We start from the raw sequence: 20,110 nt of genomic DNA on the forward strand, positions 1-20,110 counted from the left end.
GGGAGAGTTGAGAGGAATTAAACCTGGAAAGGGGATGGGGGGGGGGGGAGGGGTGGGAGCTGGGAGAGGGACTTTGGATAGTCTGCTGATCCAATTTGTGATAAACTACTGTACATCTACAGTAGTCTCTATGCTAATGTGGTACTGTACCTTGGTAAGATTTGATCTAGTACCTGTTTGGGAAGAATTTTGTGCATGGTACATGATTTTGTGCATGGTACATGATTTTGTTCATGATACATACAGTTTGAAAGGCCTCTAGTTCTTGCACAGCATGGTATGGGGGGGGGGGGTCTCTTGAGTTCACACAGTTCCCTAGTCATATATTGCAATTAGCCTGCTAGCCAGCATTGAATTCGCTACGTATTTAAATGAACATTGGATTGATTGACAGTTTGCTTGCACAGTTATGGTTCTAAACGTGTGAGTATACATGTACCCTGCATTCCTCTGAACTGTGTGCAATGTACAGATCTTGATTTATATCTTTTGTAAACACTGGAATTATTATGTACATGTGCATGTTGAGAAATGTAACTTACGGATATATTCACTATAATCGAGAAGGAGTTTAACTTTTGTGTTGTATAGTATATATATATGCTAATGAGAAGATAACAGGTCTTTAAGAGAGCAAAGGTGATTATAAACTGAAAGCAATTAGTGTATATATACATCTATGCAGTTGTTATTACTATTGTACTTCCCTATGCCCCATTTTGTAACCTAGATAAAAGAATAGTTTATAAAAATTGTTGATCTAACCGCAGCCCTCGATATCCAGTTCTTACAAGTTTTACTTTCTTATATAAGATCATGGGAACTACAACGACCTTCCTTCTCTGATCTCCAGAGAGGAGAGATGGAACCGCCTCTCTCTTATGGCAAGCCATGTGAGACAAACACTGCATAATATATCCGCATATTAATTGGAATTTATACGCGTATTAATTGGAATATATACGCGTATATATTATTAGCCAATCATATGGCTTAAATATATCTGCGTATTAATTCGAATATATACACGTATTAATTTGAATATATACACGTATTAATTCGAATATATACACATATTAATTTGAATATATACACGTATTAAATAAATACATATGGGGATTAAATCCAATATATGCACGGATTAATTAGAATATACAAGAAAAAACATTTTCGCTCTTGCTGTGTACATATACCAACGATAAATGTTTTGGTAGGCTCGCGAGTTGCTTCAAAAAGCAAAACTTTACACATGTAGGCTACAACACATGTATATTCGAATTAATACGCGTATATATTCGAATTAATACACGGATATATTATGCAGTGTTTGTCCCACATGGCTTGCCATACTCTCTCTTCAGAATGGGTTGAGGGCAGAACAGAGGGACATGTGCTGTAGGCCTATAGCAATGGGAGGAATAGGAAATATGTCTAAATAGTTTCTAGGTGTAGCCCTGTTCTTATAATCCAAGAGCATGCCAACTTTAGCACCCATAATTTTTTCAAACCTTTGAGATATTTAGATGCATATAGTAGAGCTCTACGGTACCAGCAACACCACAAATCACAGTTTTTTTGCTACAGCACTGTGTCTGTATGTTCTTCATAATTTTATTATTAAAGTCAAATGTGAACAATTTTGTTTAAAAGTTTTGCACACGCTGTACAATGGATGGATATTCAGTGTACTTTGACAGTTTGTCCAATCTCACAGACCGTGTAATTGTAATTGCTCTTTATTGTTTTGGAAGGAGAAATGTAAAGCCATTTTGTAGCATCCAGTACTTTTTCCCAGAGCTCTACGAGCTGATGGAATGAAACTACTGTACAATATATAGGGCAGTCATTTGGGAGAAAATGGGACAAATTGCCCAAGGTGATTTTCCTTCTTTTTTAATGTAAAATCTTTGTGATCACTAAGCCAGTCAAAGCTGCTCGTCCAGCTTGGATACGGATTAAATTTGTTTACCAAATATATACAGTATATATACTATACAATCATGTAAAATAGAGTTATCATGATGCTGTCTAAGTTTTGTTGCCTTACCATATATGACCCTACTCCCCCCCCATCCCCTCCCCAGGAAAAACAATGTTCAGAGCTTTTATTCAATATTTTGAATTCTTTAAGTTCAGCTTTCAGTTAACATCTTTTGCAGACTGCTATTTTGGGAACTACGGTATAGGTCTATATATAGTATATTATCCATTCATTGTCAATCAAACAATGTGCTCTTTATATTGTTTTTAACATGATGTGAAAAGACATATCAGAGAAAAGGGTATCTGTATTGTACACACTGTGTCAATTGCTTGTTGAGAGGGTGAAACCATTTATGATATTTTGAAACTACCAGTTGAATAGATGAAACACATGCACTCACGAAATGACTTTCACTTTGATAATTTCGAGAGTTTACATGCTTTCCAACAGTTGAGTAGGAGAAATTAGATAATATAACAAAGTTTTTATTTGAAGTGCTTTGTCTAGGTTATATCTGGGAATGATAACGGCAGTGCTTGGAATTGGTGCGAAATTTCACTGACTATAGATTTGAGCCGCACAGACAGTTCCCCCAAATGGCACAGTTTAGCGAACTGTTCTGTATAAAGGTTATTCAGTGATTGAGAGATTGAAGCTTTGCATAATTTAAATTTCTCTTGCACCGATACTTGTAAAACCAAAGTTCTCGTTTTTTATACAGGCATGTTGTACACAACTGTAATGAATGAGTCCACTAGTAATGAATATGTGATAATATTGGCTGCAAAACTGAAATCTGTTCTAATTTGCATAAAACCATCTGTTCTTTAATAATGTCATCAAGGGATGAACATGACCAATGACCACTAATAACTGATTTTTTTTCCTTTTTTTTCATTTAGCATTAAATACAGCATAACCACACTGTGTAAAATGATCCAACCTTTTTCTACATTTTGGTCTGCATCCTATTGTACTTACTTTTTCAAATTCTATGACAGTAAAAATCCCTACAATTTCTCACTCTGTCCTTTGTTTTGGTTTTGGTCTGTAATCTGTAACACATGACATGTAATCCATGCTAGAGTATCCAGTACTGTATGCTGTTGCTATACATATATCACTTAAGTGCAATACCCTACAACGTCCGTTTCAGTTGTACTTTTATCCGACTTTCAGTTTGCTCAACTTTCAAATTTTTGCTTCCATTTTTCCACTTCCGTCAAAACTTGTTTTCACAATTTTCGTTTCTACAATTCTACCATTTAATGAGGGTGTGCTGGATAACGTGCAAGTCACTTGAGCGTACTGTAAGATGGTGAAGGTGTTTATCCTGTGGGGGTTAAGGTTGTTTGCATTTTGGTTTCGATAATAATCGTTACCTATGCAGTCATGCAGGCGGATGAGGGTATGTGTGTGTGTATGTGTGACGCCTTGCTTTTAAACACGCTATCTCAAGAAGGGAAGCTTGGACCAATCCCGTATATATGGTGAGTATGTGTATCACATTGAGTCGAAGAAGCCTATTGTGTTTTGAGGAGGTCAAAGGTCATTTGGGGTCACCAGGGGTCCAATTGTGATAACTTTGTAAAAACAATATCTCAAGAAGGAAAGCTTGGACCAATCTCATATTTCGTATGTAAGAGAAACACATTTAGGAAAAAAAGACTATTGTTTTGGTGTAGGTGAAAGGTCATTTGAGGTCACTAGGGATCAAATTGTGAAAACCTTGTCAACACAATATCTCAAGTTCTAAGGGAAGCTTGGACCAATCTCATAGTGAGTATGTAGTTGTGACACATAAAGTAGAAGAAGCCTTTTGGTTTTTTTGGTGGAGGTCAAAGGTCATTTTAGGGTCACCAGAGATCAAATTGTGGAAACCTTGTTTTATAATCTACCATATATCCCACCGTCCAGCCTACTCGATTACATATGCGCTACTCCTCATATGAGTAGGAGAGGCTGTTGGCAATTGGAAAGTAGCTTATGGGCATCCATATATAGTTTCAGCGAACAGCGAACCAAGTGCCATTGAATCAACTGTGTCGCATCGGCATTCCGTAACATACATGTGAATAAAGGTTCTTGTACATACAAGGGTAAGGTAAAATTGGGTTGTAAACACAAAAAGGTGAAGGAAAAAATTTTTTAGTGTCAGAATCAAATACACTTAAGGTGGCTAAACATCTCCTAAATAATTTCTTAAGGCATTCCCAACATGCCATCAGTCATAATTTGAAAAATTTCCAAAATTTTTAGGAATTTTGAGACAAGTTTGCTGTTATTGCTGCTAGGATTTTTTCCAAAGATTTCCACTCAACGCCAGTGCAGTTCCAGTGCGAGTGGAAGATAGATGCTCTTTCAACCTTAGATTTTTACACTCCTTTTTTTGCACACCTAGCTACTGTATAGTATATGCCTAGTACTAGAGGAGCCCTAATGTAACAGAAGCCAAGCTATCTTCGTAGGTATTTTTGCACTACAGTATGCCTAGCTGCTTATTTACGATTCTGTGACAAGTTTTATTTTGTTCATCACTTACATTTGGTGGAAAAGAGTTTAAATTTCATTCTCCACAGAAACATAAGTTTCCAATGTGCAATAATGAAGCACCATGTATCTGCGCAAGTGCCTTTAACCTTTGTTCATAGAAAGTTTGATGTTGTAGATCTGTACTATGGAGACTGGACAGCAGTCATAGTGGCAAATTAATTTTGCGTTTTGGCGAGTAGACTTTTAGTCGCGGCCGCCAAATACTAGCGAGTACGTTTAAAATATTCAGTGTCAAGGCCTGAAAACCTTTAAAACATGATTTTTCATAGTAGAAATCAAGGATACTTTTCATACATGGAATATGGATTTGCCATATTGAATATATGAATCCTGTTGCTTGTGAGGTCAAATCTCATTTGAGGTCACCAGAGGACAAACTCTGAAAACCCTTTTACATGATATCTAACGATGGGAATCGTGGATACCTCTCATACTTGGTGTGTGGATGCATCATATTGAGTACAGGACCCCTATTGTTTTTGGTGGAGGTGTGTAAATTGCCACGTACAGTAGACTGACCTGTGTTTATCATGCCATAGTGTAATTGTACATCAAAATAGTGGTTGGGGCCATTTATATATGTAACAGCTATTTCTGGTTAACAAGCAGTCTAGTGCAATGAAGTTATTGAAACCTCAATGCATTTTGCATTCTGGTTTTAAGTAAAATGCAACCAAGTTGTTTTAATCTATCAGGGCTAATATGAAATCTGAGCTTTTTGATTGGAAATCAAGAGCAGAAGCTTTGATAAAGTAACTGCCTTACTAATGTTCGACATTTAATCTTCGATGTTGTTTATAATGTGTGCTTACCAAGAAAAATCGTGAAATTTCTTTGTCTCAAATTTCTCACAAATTATAAGATCAGTTTCAAAGGAAGCACCCAATGGTGTTTATAACAACAAGTGACCTAATTTCTGAAAATGGTAAGTTCCGTAATCTCACTCAGAATATGTTTATGACCTTCTGCCATACGACGGGAAAATGTTACTTTGTTTTAAATGGCAATAAAGTATTAATGGCAAATATTCTAGCCAGTGTAATATTGGTCACTATATACCACCTGTATGCTCACTTGTCCATTTTAACATTTGATGTCTGCCCTTGAACCATCCCCTCCCTCCCCCTCCCCCCCCTCCCCCCCCTTGTAATGATGTATTTACAGTAATCATCTTATTGCACACCTAAATTATTTCTGGGAATAATTTGAAAGGTCATACCATGTAACTTCAGAAAAAGAAACTTTTCAAAATATGTTAAAGGCCATGTCCTCATTACCCTCGTACATATTTGCGAATGCAAGGGGATCAGGATCTTTTTTTCCCCTGGGGAGGTCATCAAGCTGACCCAGGATGCATCCACATTTGAGAAAAGAAGTGGTGGATCGATGTCCAATAAATCAGCATTACACAAATAAGAAAAAGATCAATTTTATTGTTTTAACAAAATCTCTCAGTTATTTAGTCTGAATTTTATGACCATGTGCTCCAAATCTGACAGGATTTTAGTGAGGGTGGGGGGGGGGTGGTGGGTCAAGGGATCAAATCATGCGCTGATCCTGGGTGCAAGAACGTACTCACTGTACTAAAGCTGATCTTGATCAGGTGCTATGATCTGAATGTAATGTCCAATGTGAACAATGGCATCTTTACACACTAATGCAATGTGATTAGTCATTGGTCAATACTGATGGCCTTATGTCTGGGTACTACTCAGATGAGATCTACCAAACACAAAAAGCTGTTTTAAATACAGAAGATCGATTTAAGACAAGTTTCCAGTTCTAGACAAAGATTTTTCAAACTGCTGAACAAATTAGAGAGAAAGTTTACAAATTCTTGCACAATTATAAAAGTGCTTTTACTATACACTGTACCCCAACAACAGCCATTAGTTTGTGTAGTTTGGAGTGTGTATTTGTGGTGTATTGTGATGCAATTAGCAGACGCCGACTTTCCTGTAGGGAAGTCATATTTGTGTCATATAAGTGTCAAGGAAATGGTATCATAACTAACAGCCCACAGGAGTAGTACCGTTGGGTTATGATAGGGTATTGGATTATACCTGATATGTAGATATGAATGCACTTAATCCAGTCACAACGACAGAACAACTATACAATTTTAAAATGTTATTTTTGAGGCGTTTATAGCTTTCCACATTCTACATTGATAGGATATTAGTGATCCAGCATTACAAAATTCACAGTGACCAACGCTAAGACATAGACAGATAGGCCTATATGTGATGCAAGTAACATTTTCATACATTGGTAGTATTTGGTACCTGCAGTGCATAATTAAAATAATTCCATCTGATAATCATTTTCATGATTCAGCTAGATATGATTTCAAAATAAAAAAACCCCAATGAATCGTATTGATTTACTTCGTTCCTCGCTTACCTGTCTCCTCACAACCTTAGCACCTCATTCTACCGTGTCTAGTATGCCCTGGTAATCTTTTAACACTGTGCACCCTCAGCGACCGGCTCCCCCGGTCGTTGCCCTTCTCATTCTACCATCCAAAGTGTTTACACATGTACGTTTTCGTAGTGGATTAAAATCTTACGGAAATTGCCCGGAATACATTGGATTTTTACCAAGGTAAGACAGGTAAGCTCGTCACTCGTTATTATAAACCAGTAAGTTTAATTATCACACAGGTTATATCTTATAATGTACAATGTATGATAAATCATGATCACTTTTAGCTTCTGATGCTAAGTTAATACATAAGTCTGTACCATTTTTCACCTGATACAGACACACCCCTCTACAGACCAGGATATTATATGTGACATTGTTTACAGCATCTCAATGTTTGTCAATTCTTACTTTAATGGTTTTTATGATAAATCATGATCACTTTCAGCTTCTGTTGCTAAGTTAATACATAAGTCTGTACCATTTTTCACCTGATACAGACACACCCCTCTACAGACCAGGATATTATATGTGACGCTGTTTACAGCATCTCAATGTTTGTCAATTCTTATTTTAATGGTTTTTATGATAAATCATGATCACTTTCAGCTTCTGTTGCTAAGTTAATACATAAGTCTGTACCATTTTTCACCTAATACAGACACACCCCTCTACAGACCAGGTGATTATATGTGACATTGTTTACAGCATCTCAATGTTTGTCAATTCTTATTTTAATGGTTTTTATGATAAATCATGATCACTTTCAGCTTCTGATGCTAAGTTAATACATAAGTCTGTACCATTCACCTGATACAGACACATCCCTCTACAGACCAGGTGATTATATGTGACGCTGTTTACAGCATCTCAATGTTTGTCAATTCTTATTTTAATGGTTTTTATGATAAATCATGATCACTTTCAGCTTCTGATGCTAAGTTAATACATAAGTCTGTACCATTCACCTGATACAGACACACCCCTCTACAGACCAGGTGATTATATGTGACATTGTTTACAGCATCTCAATGTATGTTAATTCTCATTTCAGTTATAAATTCAGTAATTAAATGCAAAGCAATGCATGTTGCATTTCATGTGAAGTGTATATATGCAATGACAATCTGTTTAACAAGTTACCACCTTCAGCCTTTCGGGAGGGGGGGGGGGGGGTGGAGGGCACTTGACTGCAGGGGATGTACCGCTGTGGTGAATGAAATCCACTAGAAAATCACTCCTTGAATAATATGTATACACTTTACCTAAAAAGATTAAAAGGCTCAAATGATGAAGTTGTTTTTTTAAGTTCAACAGAAAGGTCAACGTTCAAGTAGTTTCAGGCAAATACAATGCAATGTTTCTGTCTAGTATTAAAACTTGTTTGCTTTTGTTCAATGATTACTCTATGAAAGACTACCGACTGAGCGGCCTGTTTGGAATTCGCTGAAAGACAGTGCAGATAAAATAAATTAAGGGCTGAAGTGGGGAATGGAGTATGCATGAATGTTCTCTGTGTATGTATGTAGATCTGTGTACAGGGAATTTAATCTAGTGTTCAAAGTTTGTTATTTAGTGTTCAAAGTTTGTTATTTAGTGTTCAAAGTTTGTGTAGCAGTTTTGCAGACTCTGGTTTTTACCCTCTCATATTAAAAATATGATTTCTGTGTAGAAAACTGCAATATACATATTTGGACTGGTGTTAGCAATTTGACAATAAATTATTATCTGCTGTAATTTGTACACATATACAGTATGTACTGTATGTCCCATACTGTAGCTATATATAAACACACTAGACAGAAGGAACTACAAAGTCAGTATCATGTGAATGGACAGTTCTTGGCAACAATAAATGTTACAATGGGTAAGCAAATAGAGATGTAGTGTGGAAGTGCAGTGGCTACTGTATATATGATTACTATATGTTGAAAACTTTTAATCACTAATTCCTCACCCCAAAATGCCGGAAAAAGGAAAATATATTATAGTTAATGTGCAATGTAACATCCAAAATGAGCTTCAATAGAGAAAACTAAGTTGGCTAGTCACCGGACAGGAAGTGTAAAGTGATAAGCCATAAATTTGGCTTCTCCCAGACTATGCTCAATGTGGCTGTTTATAGCGTCGTGAAGGTAACTGCCTTCCAGTCAGATATTACTTTATCACTATCATTATATGTATTATAATTAAATTATGATTATAATTTCATTAAATTATGATATTATTTACAAATATAATGTGTTGCTTCCATCCATGTATATTTTACTCACACAGTATCCTACCAAGGAACTATTAGGGGTTTTTATACAAGATTCCCCTTTAGGGGAATAGTGCCATGACGTACTCCTTAGGGGAATAATGCCACATGTACATAGGAACTTCCTCATACAGTAGTAACAAAAACTACAAGAACTCTGCAGTGTGCTGCACACAATATGTGCTAGTACTACATATGTGCTAATGCTAGTAATATGTGTGCTAGTACTGTGAGTGTTATGCTATAGTTAGTCGTATGGCATGCATGAGTAGGAATGAAGAAAACAGATCTAGCTAAATAGGCTAGGAGCCTAGATGCTCCTTTCTGTATAATAATATGATCCATGTTCTACAGTGAACTTATAACAACAAGTTATGATTTTTGACTATTTTACTTTTTCAAGAGTAAAATGAGTCCAAGACTGAAACAAGTTTGTGAAGCTCTCCTCTTAAGAATAGCACAGGGACTGGAAGTGGAGTGAGTGACTGTACACTAAATTTAAGCAAACATTTTACATTATAATGACCCCACTTGACCTCAAACTGTAGTGACTTGATACATGTCCGCTGTTCACTAATCCTTGAAACTCATATTTAAAAAAAAAGGGGGGGGGGGATGGAGTTAGAGAGAGGGAACTTTCGAAAAGTTTAAAGGTTCTAAAGAGAAAGTTTGATATCCCCCCTCCCCCATGGGTTCTTTGTCTATTTGCTTTGAAGTGGGAGGGGGGTATTATAGGGGGCATTGGGAGAGGGCGGTAATGGGACTATAAAGTTTCTTTAATAAATTGCTATTTGTGCTATAAAGTGGTATATCAATTGTTGTACAGCTAAGAAATGTTCCTCTAATACTTACAGTAGTACATGCAATATTGTATGTGGAGTTCTGAAAGGCTGAATGCACAATGGTCAGATAAATGTCACTTTTGGTGTTAATTGGTCACGGAAAATTTTTTGGTTGTTGAAAATACAGCATATTTTATCCTTTTTTACCTCTAGGTGAACTGATTATTCGTCAGGCTCCAAACGTCCTCAAGTTTGACACGTTTAGCGGCCAGAAGAGAGGCATAACTGGTTCTCTGACATGTACAAACTTCAAGATTAGTTTTGTGTCTGCCAACAAACCAACTGTCAAAACGGTGAGTATCGGTCATGCAAACTGTCCACTTTGAGTCAAACAACCTTGTTAACCTTGAGTGGCAATTGTTTTATAATCAGGTGAAACATGTTAAACAGAGCAGCACATCCTCTCTATACGTCGAACTTGACTCCCAAAAAACATTAGGGGATTCTAGTATTTACTTCGTTCCCCACTTACCTGTCTCCCCACAACCTAAGCACCGCATTCTACCGTGTCTAGTATGCCCTGGTAATCTTTTAACACTGCACCCTTACTGTAAGGTTTATCATTTCTGTGCACTGCTAACTAACTTCAGTTAATATTTTGTGATTGTATAGTGAAATCAAATTATCATGATGGAATACTTTCCTTTAGAAGGGGAAAAATGACACCCAATCAGGAGCATACTATTACACTGTGTCTCTATAAAACCTCATACATGGCCCAATGCAATACAAACACTATACTGTGAATTAAAATGAGTGACTGTGATGATTTCCAAATGATTTCAGAACAAAGATTTGTTCATGGTTGTTAGACGAAGGTATCGTACATTTACGAAAAACACTATGAGACACTTTGGGTGGTAGAAAATGAAGGAGGTCACTGAGGTCAGTGAGGGTGTACAGTATTAAAAGATTACCAGGGCATACTAGACACGGTAGAATGCGGTGCTTAGGTTGTGGGGAGACAGGTAAGTTGGTCACTCGTAAATATATAAACCAGTAAGTTTTATAATATGCAGTGTAACAAACTGAACCATTGGGCAGTGCAGTTAATTTGAAGCTGGTTTTATAAAGGATTATATGATTTTAAAGATGAACTTCATTCAACGCACGGCTGTTCCTCCTCCCCTGATGTTAATAATTACCATTACGTGTGGATAGTGTTACCATCCATATATAAAACACTGAGGGTGTTCATGTAATACTACAGCCTGAAAGAGCTCTGTTAAAGGAGCTCGCAGGTTAGATCAAATGCTTTGTCCAAAAATTTCCTTTTTGACTGGTTGCTTAAATCCATTTCTTGAATTCAACGTGAGAAATGAGTGAAAAGTTCACATTTCTTTTTGTTTTGTTTGTGTGTGTGTGTGTGTGAAGGCTTAACGTGGAAATAGGTTAAGCTTGATCGCAAGACTTCAATGTTTATTTGTTATTTATTGTCACTAAATATTCCATCAGCTCCTTTAAAAGCGTTAGCTGAGACCTGACAGATTCCTGATCAGGACAAACTTTCTCTCATAATCAAAGACTTCCTGAAGATTGGGAGGACTCTTCAGCAAACTAATATCAGTCCATCCTGGTTACTAGGTAGGACAGCCGTAGATGTTTGTTCCAGTTCAGACGGACTTTGAGAAAATCTTACCAAGAAGAATATGCCGCTAATTGAATTCAGAGTGTCCAATTAAACAAAATTACTAACGACTTTCACCTTAAAGGATCTTGACATGTCTCTGTATTGTCGCCTGGCAAAATATGCCAAACATATTTGTATCCTGTTTGCTTAAATAGAGACCATCTGGTGACCCTCAAAAAGTGCTAGACATGTTGAACTTATAATACTGTACAACAGAGCAACAACATGTACATCACTTTTAAGAATTTACCTCAAAAAAGTATTTTAATATTGATGTGTACCATAATGTTGAACCTTGGGTATTAATAATGTTGTCGCCATTACACAGCCCGGGCAATAATTGGTCCGGTATCACATCGCAAAATGTGATGCAGGATTTGCAAATTGCCATACAAGTGCAGACACCTATGTAGCAGTCACTGTGCGCAGGTACCATAGCCTTCAGAGGTGCTCTGCAAACTTTGAGCACTAAAGTATTCCTTGCAGACAGAACGAGAAAGTTTGCACGTCGGAGTTCACATGATTTCCCAAATGATGTTAGAACTCTTTGTTCAGTGCGACGGGTTGATGACAAGCCGGCCGGAACATGTGCCGAGCACAGCTCTGCCCGGCTTCTGTTTGATTTACTTCGCTCCTCTCTAATACCTGTCTCCCACTCCACAATTGCACTTTCCTACCTACCTGACTACACATTTGGAAACGTTTTAGCACTGTGCCCTCGCTCCCTGGGCTTCTGTTTGTTTCTCTTTGCTGTCTTACGGGCCTATGACTATTGATGTCGTTAGGTCGTATACCTTTGAGTATTTACGCTCTGTTATTCATTGGAACTCCCATCTTTGTCTCATTTTGAAATGAATCCACTAACTACAAATCCCTCATGTTTTTGTAGAAATATATTCATGTATAAATGTTGACAGCTAGTGGGTATTAACGGTATTATAAAATCAAGGGAACTCAACCGTACTTGGACCTCACGAGCGGAGTCTAGTATGGTTCGTTCTCAAACATGCACAAAATTTATATTCCTAATTACATAACTCTCAGTGATATTCAGGGACAACTGACTGTGTCAAATTGCTGTACAAAATGTAACTTTAACCCCTGTTTTTGGTATAATTTTTTTTTGTTTTTTTGTCAAACTAGACTGGCCTGGATCAGAGGAATGCCCTGTACAAAGACAATGATATCCCTCTCACGTTTGTGAGGTCCATCTTTCAAGGTAAGTTTCACGTTATCTCACTTTATAAATGCTCGTACTTAAAAGTTCCGTTACAAATGCATCCGAGTCGTAATATTTTTATGTTCTTTCACCAAACCCATGTAAATATTCTCATATCAATTGGAAAACTGCTCAGTCAACCATTAATTGCCATGATCCAGTTTGTTTGTTGTTGTTTTGTTTGAAACAAAGCCAGGGCCTGAACAAACCACCTCCCAGAGGGTTAGGTTTCATTGTTTCTAATTATACCTGTTTATCCACTCGACCAAAACAATCTAAAACAGCTAGAGTAGTCATCTGAGTATGTAGTATGATCAAAATTGAAAATAAAAAAAAGAAAAGTTTCCTGGTCATTCACAAGATGAAATACATTGCACCGAGGATCCTGTTTGATTAAAGTTACGAGCTAGCCAAGTTTAGTAGGTCACTCCTGAGAGTATCTTTCTTTGCTGCCAACCATTTCCATGCGACGAAGGTACAATAAGTAGAGATAATATAGTAACATGTTAATATTATTTATATATACACATATACCTGTACACACTGCACTTTGTCTAGGATAATAATTCTGTAAAAAGAGAATGATTTGCTGGAAATAAAGAAATGAATGCCAATAAAAGGCATTAAACTTTAAAATTAAATTGAAAAGAAATTAAACTTGTCAAGGACAAATGTTGTTGACTGTCTTCCATCCAAGGGTGCTCAGTTGTTTACTTAAAGTTAAAAGAACATATTTAAGGCAAGTTATTGGACTTTAAAAAACAATGGATTAAGATTAACATTTAGGTCTGCACTGAGAAACCAACAACATCATTAGTTAAAAGAATAGTCCAGGAAAAAAATGTCTATTTGAAATGTTACAGAGGAACATAATCTAAGCATTCTATTGAAATTTGCATTCAGTTCCTATGTACAGTTTTTGAGATATTGACAGTTGAAGTTTTCTGATATTCTACCAAAAGTGAACTTGAAGGCTTGAAGCAAACAGGTGTGATGTCATAGCTGCACACTGACAAAAAATGTTTTGTTTTTTCTTGATTTTTCAGTCTATCGATTTGACCCCTTGGATTGGATAGGGTTACTAGTTTGTCTAAAGGGGATGTGAAGTTAATATAATACCAATACCTATGGTACCTTCCCATTATGGATGCATTCAATTGTGGACTATAAAGTTAGACGTAAATTTTAAAGGAAAACAAAACATTATTATCAGAGTGCAACAATGATGTCACACCTGTATGCTCGAAGTTCACTTTTGATACGAAAGGTGGCAACTTCAACTGTCAATATCTCAAAAACCGTACATAGGAATTGAATGCAAATTTCACTAAAATGCTTAGATTGTGTTGCTCTTTTAACATATCAAAAGAAATTTTGACCTGGACTATTCTTTTTAGCCTTAAATGAGAATTCCAGAGAAATATCTTTTATAACATAATAACATGAGAAGACCAAACATTCAACCTTAGATCATCCTTAATGTTCCTTTAGCTGTACAAATGTAGTATGTCTTTTTGTGGTCTATTACATATTGTTCAATGTTCATTGCACAAAACAAAAGAGAAAGTAGAAGGGAAAAGAAAAGAAGATAAAAAATTGGAACATTGAACATATTGTGAATTATACTTGGCTCCAGCACTGGTTCAACAAAAATCGAGGACATCGATAAACAATACACGAAACGTTTACTTAAGATTCAACTTAGAGAAAACTTTGAATGTTTGTGAAGGAATAAGAGAAACGTAATTTGATATATACATTTCCTGCTTTTAATCAATTCTCATAGTTTCCTTCACTCGATCAGCTTGTAAGGTCACATGGAAAATATTATTTGCATTAATACATACATGTGACTGTTTCCTTAGTTGTATAGGTTACAATGATAACAAAGTAATAGTAGTTTCATATTTTGAGGGAAATGTCAAATGTTGGTTAATTACAATTTTTCCCCCGTCATTTAACTTGAAAATTGAAAACAGTCTGTTTTAGCTGGAATGTGAACTATATTTTTGCCCACATAAGCACATTCCTTACTGTATTGGTCGGGTGTGTTGTCCGAGTGTTTGTGCCTAAAGGTATAAATCTGCTGACAATAGGCAAAAAGCTTCCTATAAATAACTTCTTAAATGTCAAAAGTTTCTAATTAAACAATTGACTCAAATGCATTGAGTTGTAGGAGATTACAACATCAATTGTTTAAACCAATGTGAAAAACAAGTTTGATTTTTTTTTAATGTAAATAATATTGTATTCCTATATGAAGTAGTACAGCCTACCCTAACCATACAGTATGTTGTGCAGCTATTATCTATCTGTATGTAAAGCTTGGCTCTAGGAAGTGACTTCTGGGTATGGATTTGTTAGTTTTTATACTGTAGTAAAGGTCATAGTCTGTTAATAGTTAATTAATTTTGTGGGTGTATCTTGTAAAATAGTCAACAATCTGCTTTTTTCAAATAGTTTGTGCCTTGTTTTAAACCACATGGAAGGTTTAATCGGTGCACCGACTAGAGGTATCGTTTCCGTAAGACAGTGTTTGCACAGGGTAGCAAATTCAGAACCAGATACGTTACCCAGGTCCCCGATGCAAACAATATTTCTTATCTCAACATTTCCTAGAACTTCTAATATCAAACATTGCCTTGTCATTTCTTGATCATTTTAACGTACGAAGCACTCAAGTATATGTTATTCAAGGACACTTTCGCAACTTTCAAAAACTTATTTGTGAGTGTCTTGGAGTATTTTATCCAAAGCCTCTAATGTTAAAATTGAATCAAAAGAATAAAAATGATGTTGTCCTCATTGTTTAAGTAACATTTGGCAGCTTTTCTGGATTGAAATTTGAGTACAATCTTGTTCTTTTCTTTTTTAAATTAAATGCATTTGGAGAATTCTAGTGTAAAAAGTTGAAGTAAAATGACTCCCTAATTTAGTGTTTCCTTTGCTCAAGCGTGCTGTGAGCTTTCTCATAACAAATATACAGTCAATATGCCCTGGGAGGTATATTCAAAATGAAATAAACAAGTAATTTTAATTAATAATTAAAAACTAAATTTAAGAGGAAAATGTTTACCAACATGATTATCAAGTCAACTGTCCGTTAGATGTAGTCGATTCATCTGCCATGTTGCTGTTTTCCGTTCAAACAGTCACAGGTAAAAGCAAGAAACAGCTGACGAGAAACTCTTCGACCGCGGTCAGTAGCAGCAGCAAGATTTTAGAGATTAGGACAAAGAACTTTAAAGTCTTCACATTCAGCTTCAAGTTTACTCCAGAACATGACATGAAATCAGTAAGTTTCATTTTTCTTTGAAGAAGAGTCACAGATAATTTTTTGACGTTGTTAAATAGGGGACGAGGTCGGCTCGAGGTGAGTCTATGTCTACAGTACGTTGATATTTGACAACACATGTCTTTTACGTTAAGCGTTCTAAAAGAATTCAGCTGTTGAGAGATCCATGTAGATAGATATTGTGTTATGTTGTTTCGTATTGTCTGCTGAGGGGTTTTTAATTTCATCTACACTTTTTGCGACAGGATAAATATGGTAAAATCCTTGATTTGTTTAAAAAGGGTTTGGTTTACACTTTACAGGCATAATGTGATCCTATCATCTGGTGGTAAGTTGTAATATAAAATGTGTAAGTCTCCATTTTAGGCCAAAGAAGAAGATGAATTTTAAGTGAATTATTATATGAGTGATTTTAGCAGACTCCTCTTGGTAAGTGATCTGATTCATTATTATGGTGATGATGATGATAATGGTGATGATGATGATGAAGGTGTAGATGATGATCGTGTTGGTGTTGATGATACTGATGGTAACTGGTGGTGATGATGGCACCGGTCATAATGGTGATGACGATGATGCTGTTGATGATGATGGTGGTGGTGATGCTGATGGTATTGGTGGTGATGATGGTACCAGTCATAATGGTGATGACGATGACGCTGTTGATGATGATGGTGGTGGTGATGATGCTGATGGTATGGTGGTGATGATGGTTCGGTCATAATGGTGATGACGATGATGCTGTTGATGATGGTGATGGTGGTGATGATTGTGAAGTTGATCTTTTATGATGCAAAGTAGCAGGAAGGTATTGTTCAATGTCAAAACTGTTGTAGAAATGCTTTGTTGCTCGTTGCAAAACTGTTGATAAACTATTTCAATTATTTTCTCTCTCCCTTTGTGATAATGATGCTGATTGTCACGGCGATGAAAAGAAGTTATCGCTCACGGCAAAGCCGTTGTCCAGCTAGTTTAACTGTTATCTTTTACTTTCCTTTCTAGATCATCCAGACAATTCTTCACCATGCCTACCCAAGCAACATCAATCTGTTGTTTGCCTTTGCCTTCCAACTACCCTCTGATTCAGAGTCCAACCAGAACCGTTCAAATAAAATCCATGCGGAAAATGGCGTCTCGAACAGACACTCTCACTCGTATGATGGTTCGCTACCATCGATCCGATTCAACTCTGAATGGGGCTCGAAGAGGGCCTCTTCGCCCCCCACCCCACCCCCGAAACCAGTTCAAGGGCAAAAGGACTGGACTACGGGGAAAACACCAACCTATAGAAATATGAAAGATTGGCAGGACGAGACGAGCAGATGGGGGAAACAAAACCTGAAAGTAACCGCGGTCAACACTGATTACATGATGTGCGAATCGTGAGTATTTTGACGGTTGTCTTAAAAGGATAAAACGTTTGAGAACGTGAAACGGAAGTCGCCACTCTCCACGTAAGTGAGGACTGACATGTCGAAGTTGAGAATTTCAAGATCAGAATATTTGTTAGCAATTTAACCCCTTTTAGTGTGTAAATCTATGGTACAAATGTGATTGGAAAACTACCTTATTATTATTATAAAGCACTATGAGATGGTTTTTTCTCACCTGTTTTTTTCTTTATAGGTTACCTGAATATTTTGTCGTTCCGGCAGGGCTGTATGACGGCGAACTTCAGAAGTGGGCACCGTGTTTCATCGGTCATAGAGTTCCTGTGAGTGTTTGTATCCTGTGTGGTGTTGGTTGTGAAAAGACAGAGCAGTCATATTTTGTTGTTAAGCATACTTTAAATTTGCATACTGGATTAGTCATTCATCCTCTTTATGTAATGCAGTTTCATATGTAAAGTAAATTATATTCCAATGCAACGATATATATCTATGTTAGATATATTTTCATATTGAATCAAGTCTTTACTTGCTGAACATATTCTGTTCAAACCTTTGACATATCAAGTTCTTTACAAAGAGCGGTCGCAGGTGACCAGACTAATGCGAAATCCCAGCATTTTTTCACATTATTAACTTGGACTACTAATAAATAAGGAAAACTGATCATCAGACCGATAAAAGCGATAGAAATAATGTTAAAATGACGTGATGAGCAATCCCAACGACGATACAAGAAGAATAAAAATATGGTGAATTGCTGGCCTGGAAAGTATTTGATGACCCTGTAAAAAGCAGCTGTACTTCAAGTACGTTCATTTGGAAATTGCCGAATGGAATTAAGGTTGCTCTTGACATAAGCAACTAATCAATTTTAATTTGTAGCTCATTGTGGGATTGCTGTCTAAGTTTGAGTACATTAATTGTCTACATCTGAGAATGGACACAGCCTTGTCAAAGTTTCTTACTGAATTATCCAAATAACCAGAGAATTATTGACGTCAGTGGAAATGAATGTCTCAATTCTTTTTCTTGAAAATTGAAATAAAAGACCTGATCAGTTTGAATAATTAATACTTTCATCTTTTAATGGCAATTGTTTTTTAATGTGCTCTTTGCAAACTGAACATCAAATGGGTATTTTGGGTTCGCTATAAATTATTCTATTATCTGCTGCTGTTATCAGTTTGGTCATTTACAATGTGTCCTATAGAGTCTAGTGACGGGTATGGAAGTATAAGGTAATTGTGTGTGTTTCACATACTGTGCAACACATGTATGCAGGTGCATTGATCTTGCGCTGTGAAGTTGCCCTGTTTAAACTGTCAAGATGTAGAAACAACGTTCTTCAATGGAAGTTTTAAACTACACACACCCTTTCATGGAAAACAACTAGAATCAATACAGTATAAGTATTAAAGAAACATCCGTTTTATTTTAGTTTATTTTCTAGTGCTTTCATAAAATATATATACACATTTACAAATTTAACACAGGAGAGAATTTGGGGGAAATTGCGCCTGCTTTGAAACGGATGTTTAAAAGTATAATATAAGTCTATGTCATTCTGTTGTTATCTTCTTCTGTTTCTGCATCTTTCAGATTTGGTGTTGGAGCAGTTCATCTGGATGTTCGTTGTTCAGAATGGTCCATCTAAATAGTGAAATAGACACAGATGAAGCAACCAAGAGGTAAACCATAAACATTTTATACTCATTGTATCCTTTGAACAGTGGATATAACTGGATGTATCTTGTGAAAGACGTTGATTGCTGAATGCTTCACAAACAAATTTTCTGCATCTTTTAAGGTGGAAACTACATTTCTCACAGCACATTTTATCGGAAATATTTGGGTGATATTTTGTAAATTTATGTATCTGGCAACAGTAGAGTGAATGATGTCATCACGGTAGATGAGCTCTATAAATGCTTTTTGTTTTTTCTTTAAAACATGCATTCTGGAATGACCTTTGACTCTTAACATTATCTTGTCAATGTCAGTTTCCTTTAAAAGCTGGGAAATCTGTTAAGACACCATGTATATAAACCATCTACCCTACACCACCGCCCATTTTATGTTCACTGCGGTCAGACTTCTACGGCCGATTACCCGGTAATCGTTAAATCCCCAACTTTCAACGAGGGATTACACAGTTGCTTATGTAGGTCTACATGCATAGGTTTACTCCAATGTCATTACCAGATTTGAATGGATTCTCCATGTATCAGTGGTCATGATGTTAATTGTATGTTGCTGTTCCTATCTGATAACCACACAGTACATAGGGTCACTACATGGCTGATTATTGTACATCACTTCCCATTTTGGTGTTATTATCTCGTCTAATGTGGTTAAGTGTTGTAGGTAATAGGAAGTCATTGCTCTTAAATAGGGAAGGAATGAAACCACCAAATTACCTCATGCTGAATCAACCGTTACTTTCATAAAAGTTCTAAGAAAGACAAAACAAAAATATACTTTCTGCAAACCTTTTTTGAAGGAGTCCCACCTT

General features: G+C 36.4%; 1 protein-coding gene across 3 annotated transcripts in view; it reads left to right on the forward strand.

The window, feature by feature from the left end:
- LOC139978365 (myotubularin-related protein 10-like) overlaps positions 1 to 20,110 on the forward strand; it is a 46,842-nt gene that overhangs the window by 14,096 nt on the left and 12,636 nt on the right. For all 3 annotated transcript variants that reach the window (XM_071988509.1, XM_071988510.1, XM_071988511.1), the window contains 6 exons: positions 10,217 to 10,356; positions 12,837 to 12,912; positions 16,065 to 16,207; positions 17,210 to 17,589; positions 17,834 to 17,921; positions 19,198 to 19,286. In XM_071988509.1, coding sequence (XP_071844610.1) covers positions 10,217 to 10,356; positions 12,837 to 12,912; positions 16,065 to 16,207; positions 17,210 to 17,589; positions 17,834 to 17,921; positions 19,198 to 19,286 — 916 coding nt within the window. The remainder of the gene's footprint in view (positions 1 to 10,216; positions 10,357 to 12,836; positions 12,913 to 16,064; positions 16,208 to 17,209; positions 17,590 to 17,833; positions 17,922 to 19,197; positions 19,287 to 20,110) is intronic.

This window comes from Apostichopus japonicus, chromosome 13, assembly GCF_037975245.1.
Source record: "Apostichopus japonicus isolate 1M-3 chromosome 13, ASM3797524v1, whole genome shotgun sequence".
NCBI classification, from domain to species: domain Eukaryota; kingdom Metazoa; phylum Echinodermata; class Holothuroidea; order Aspidochirotida; family Stichopodidae; genus Apostichopus; species Apostichopus japonicus.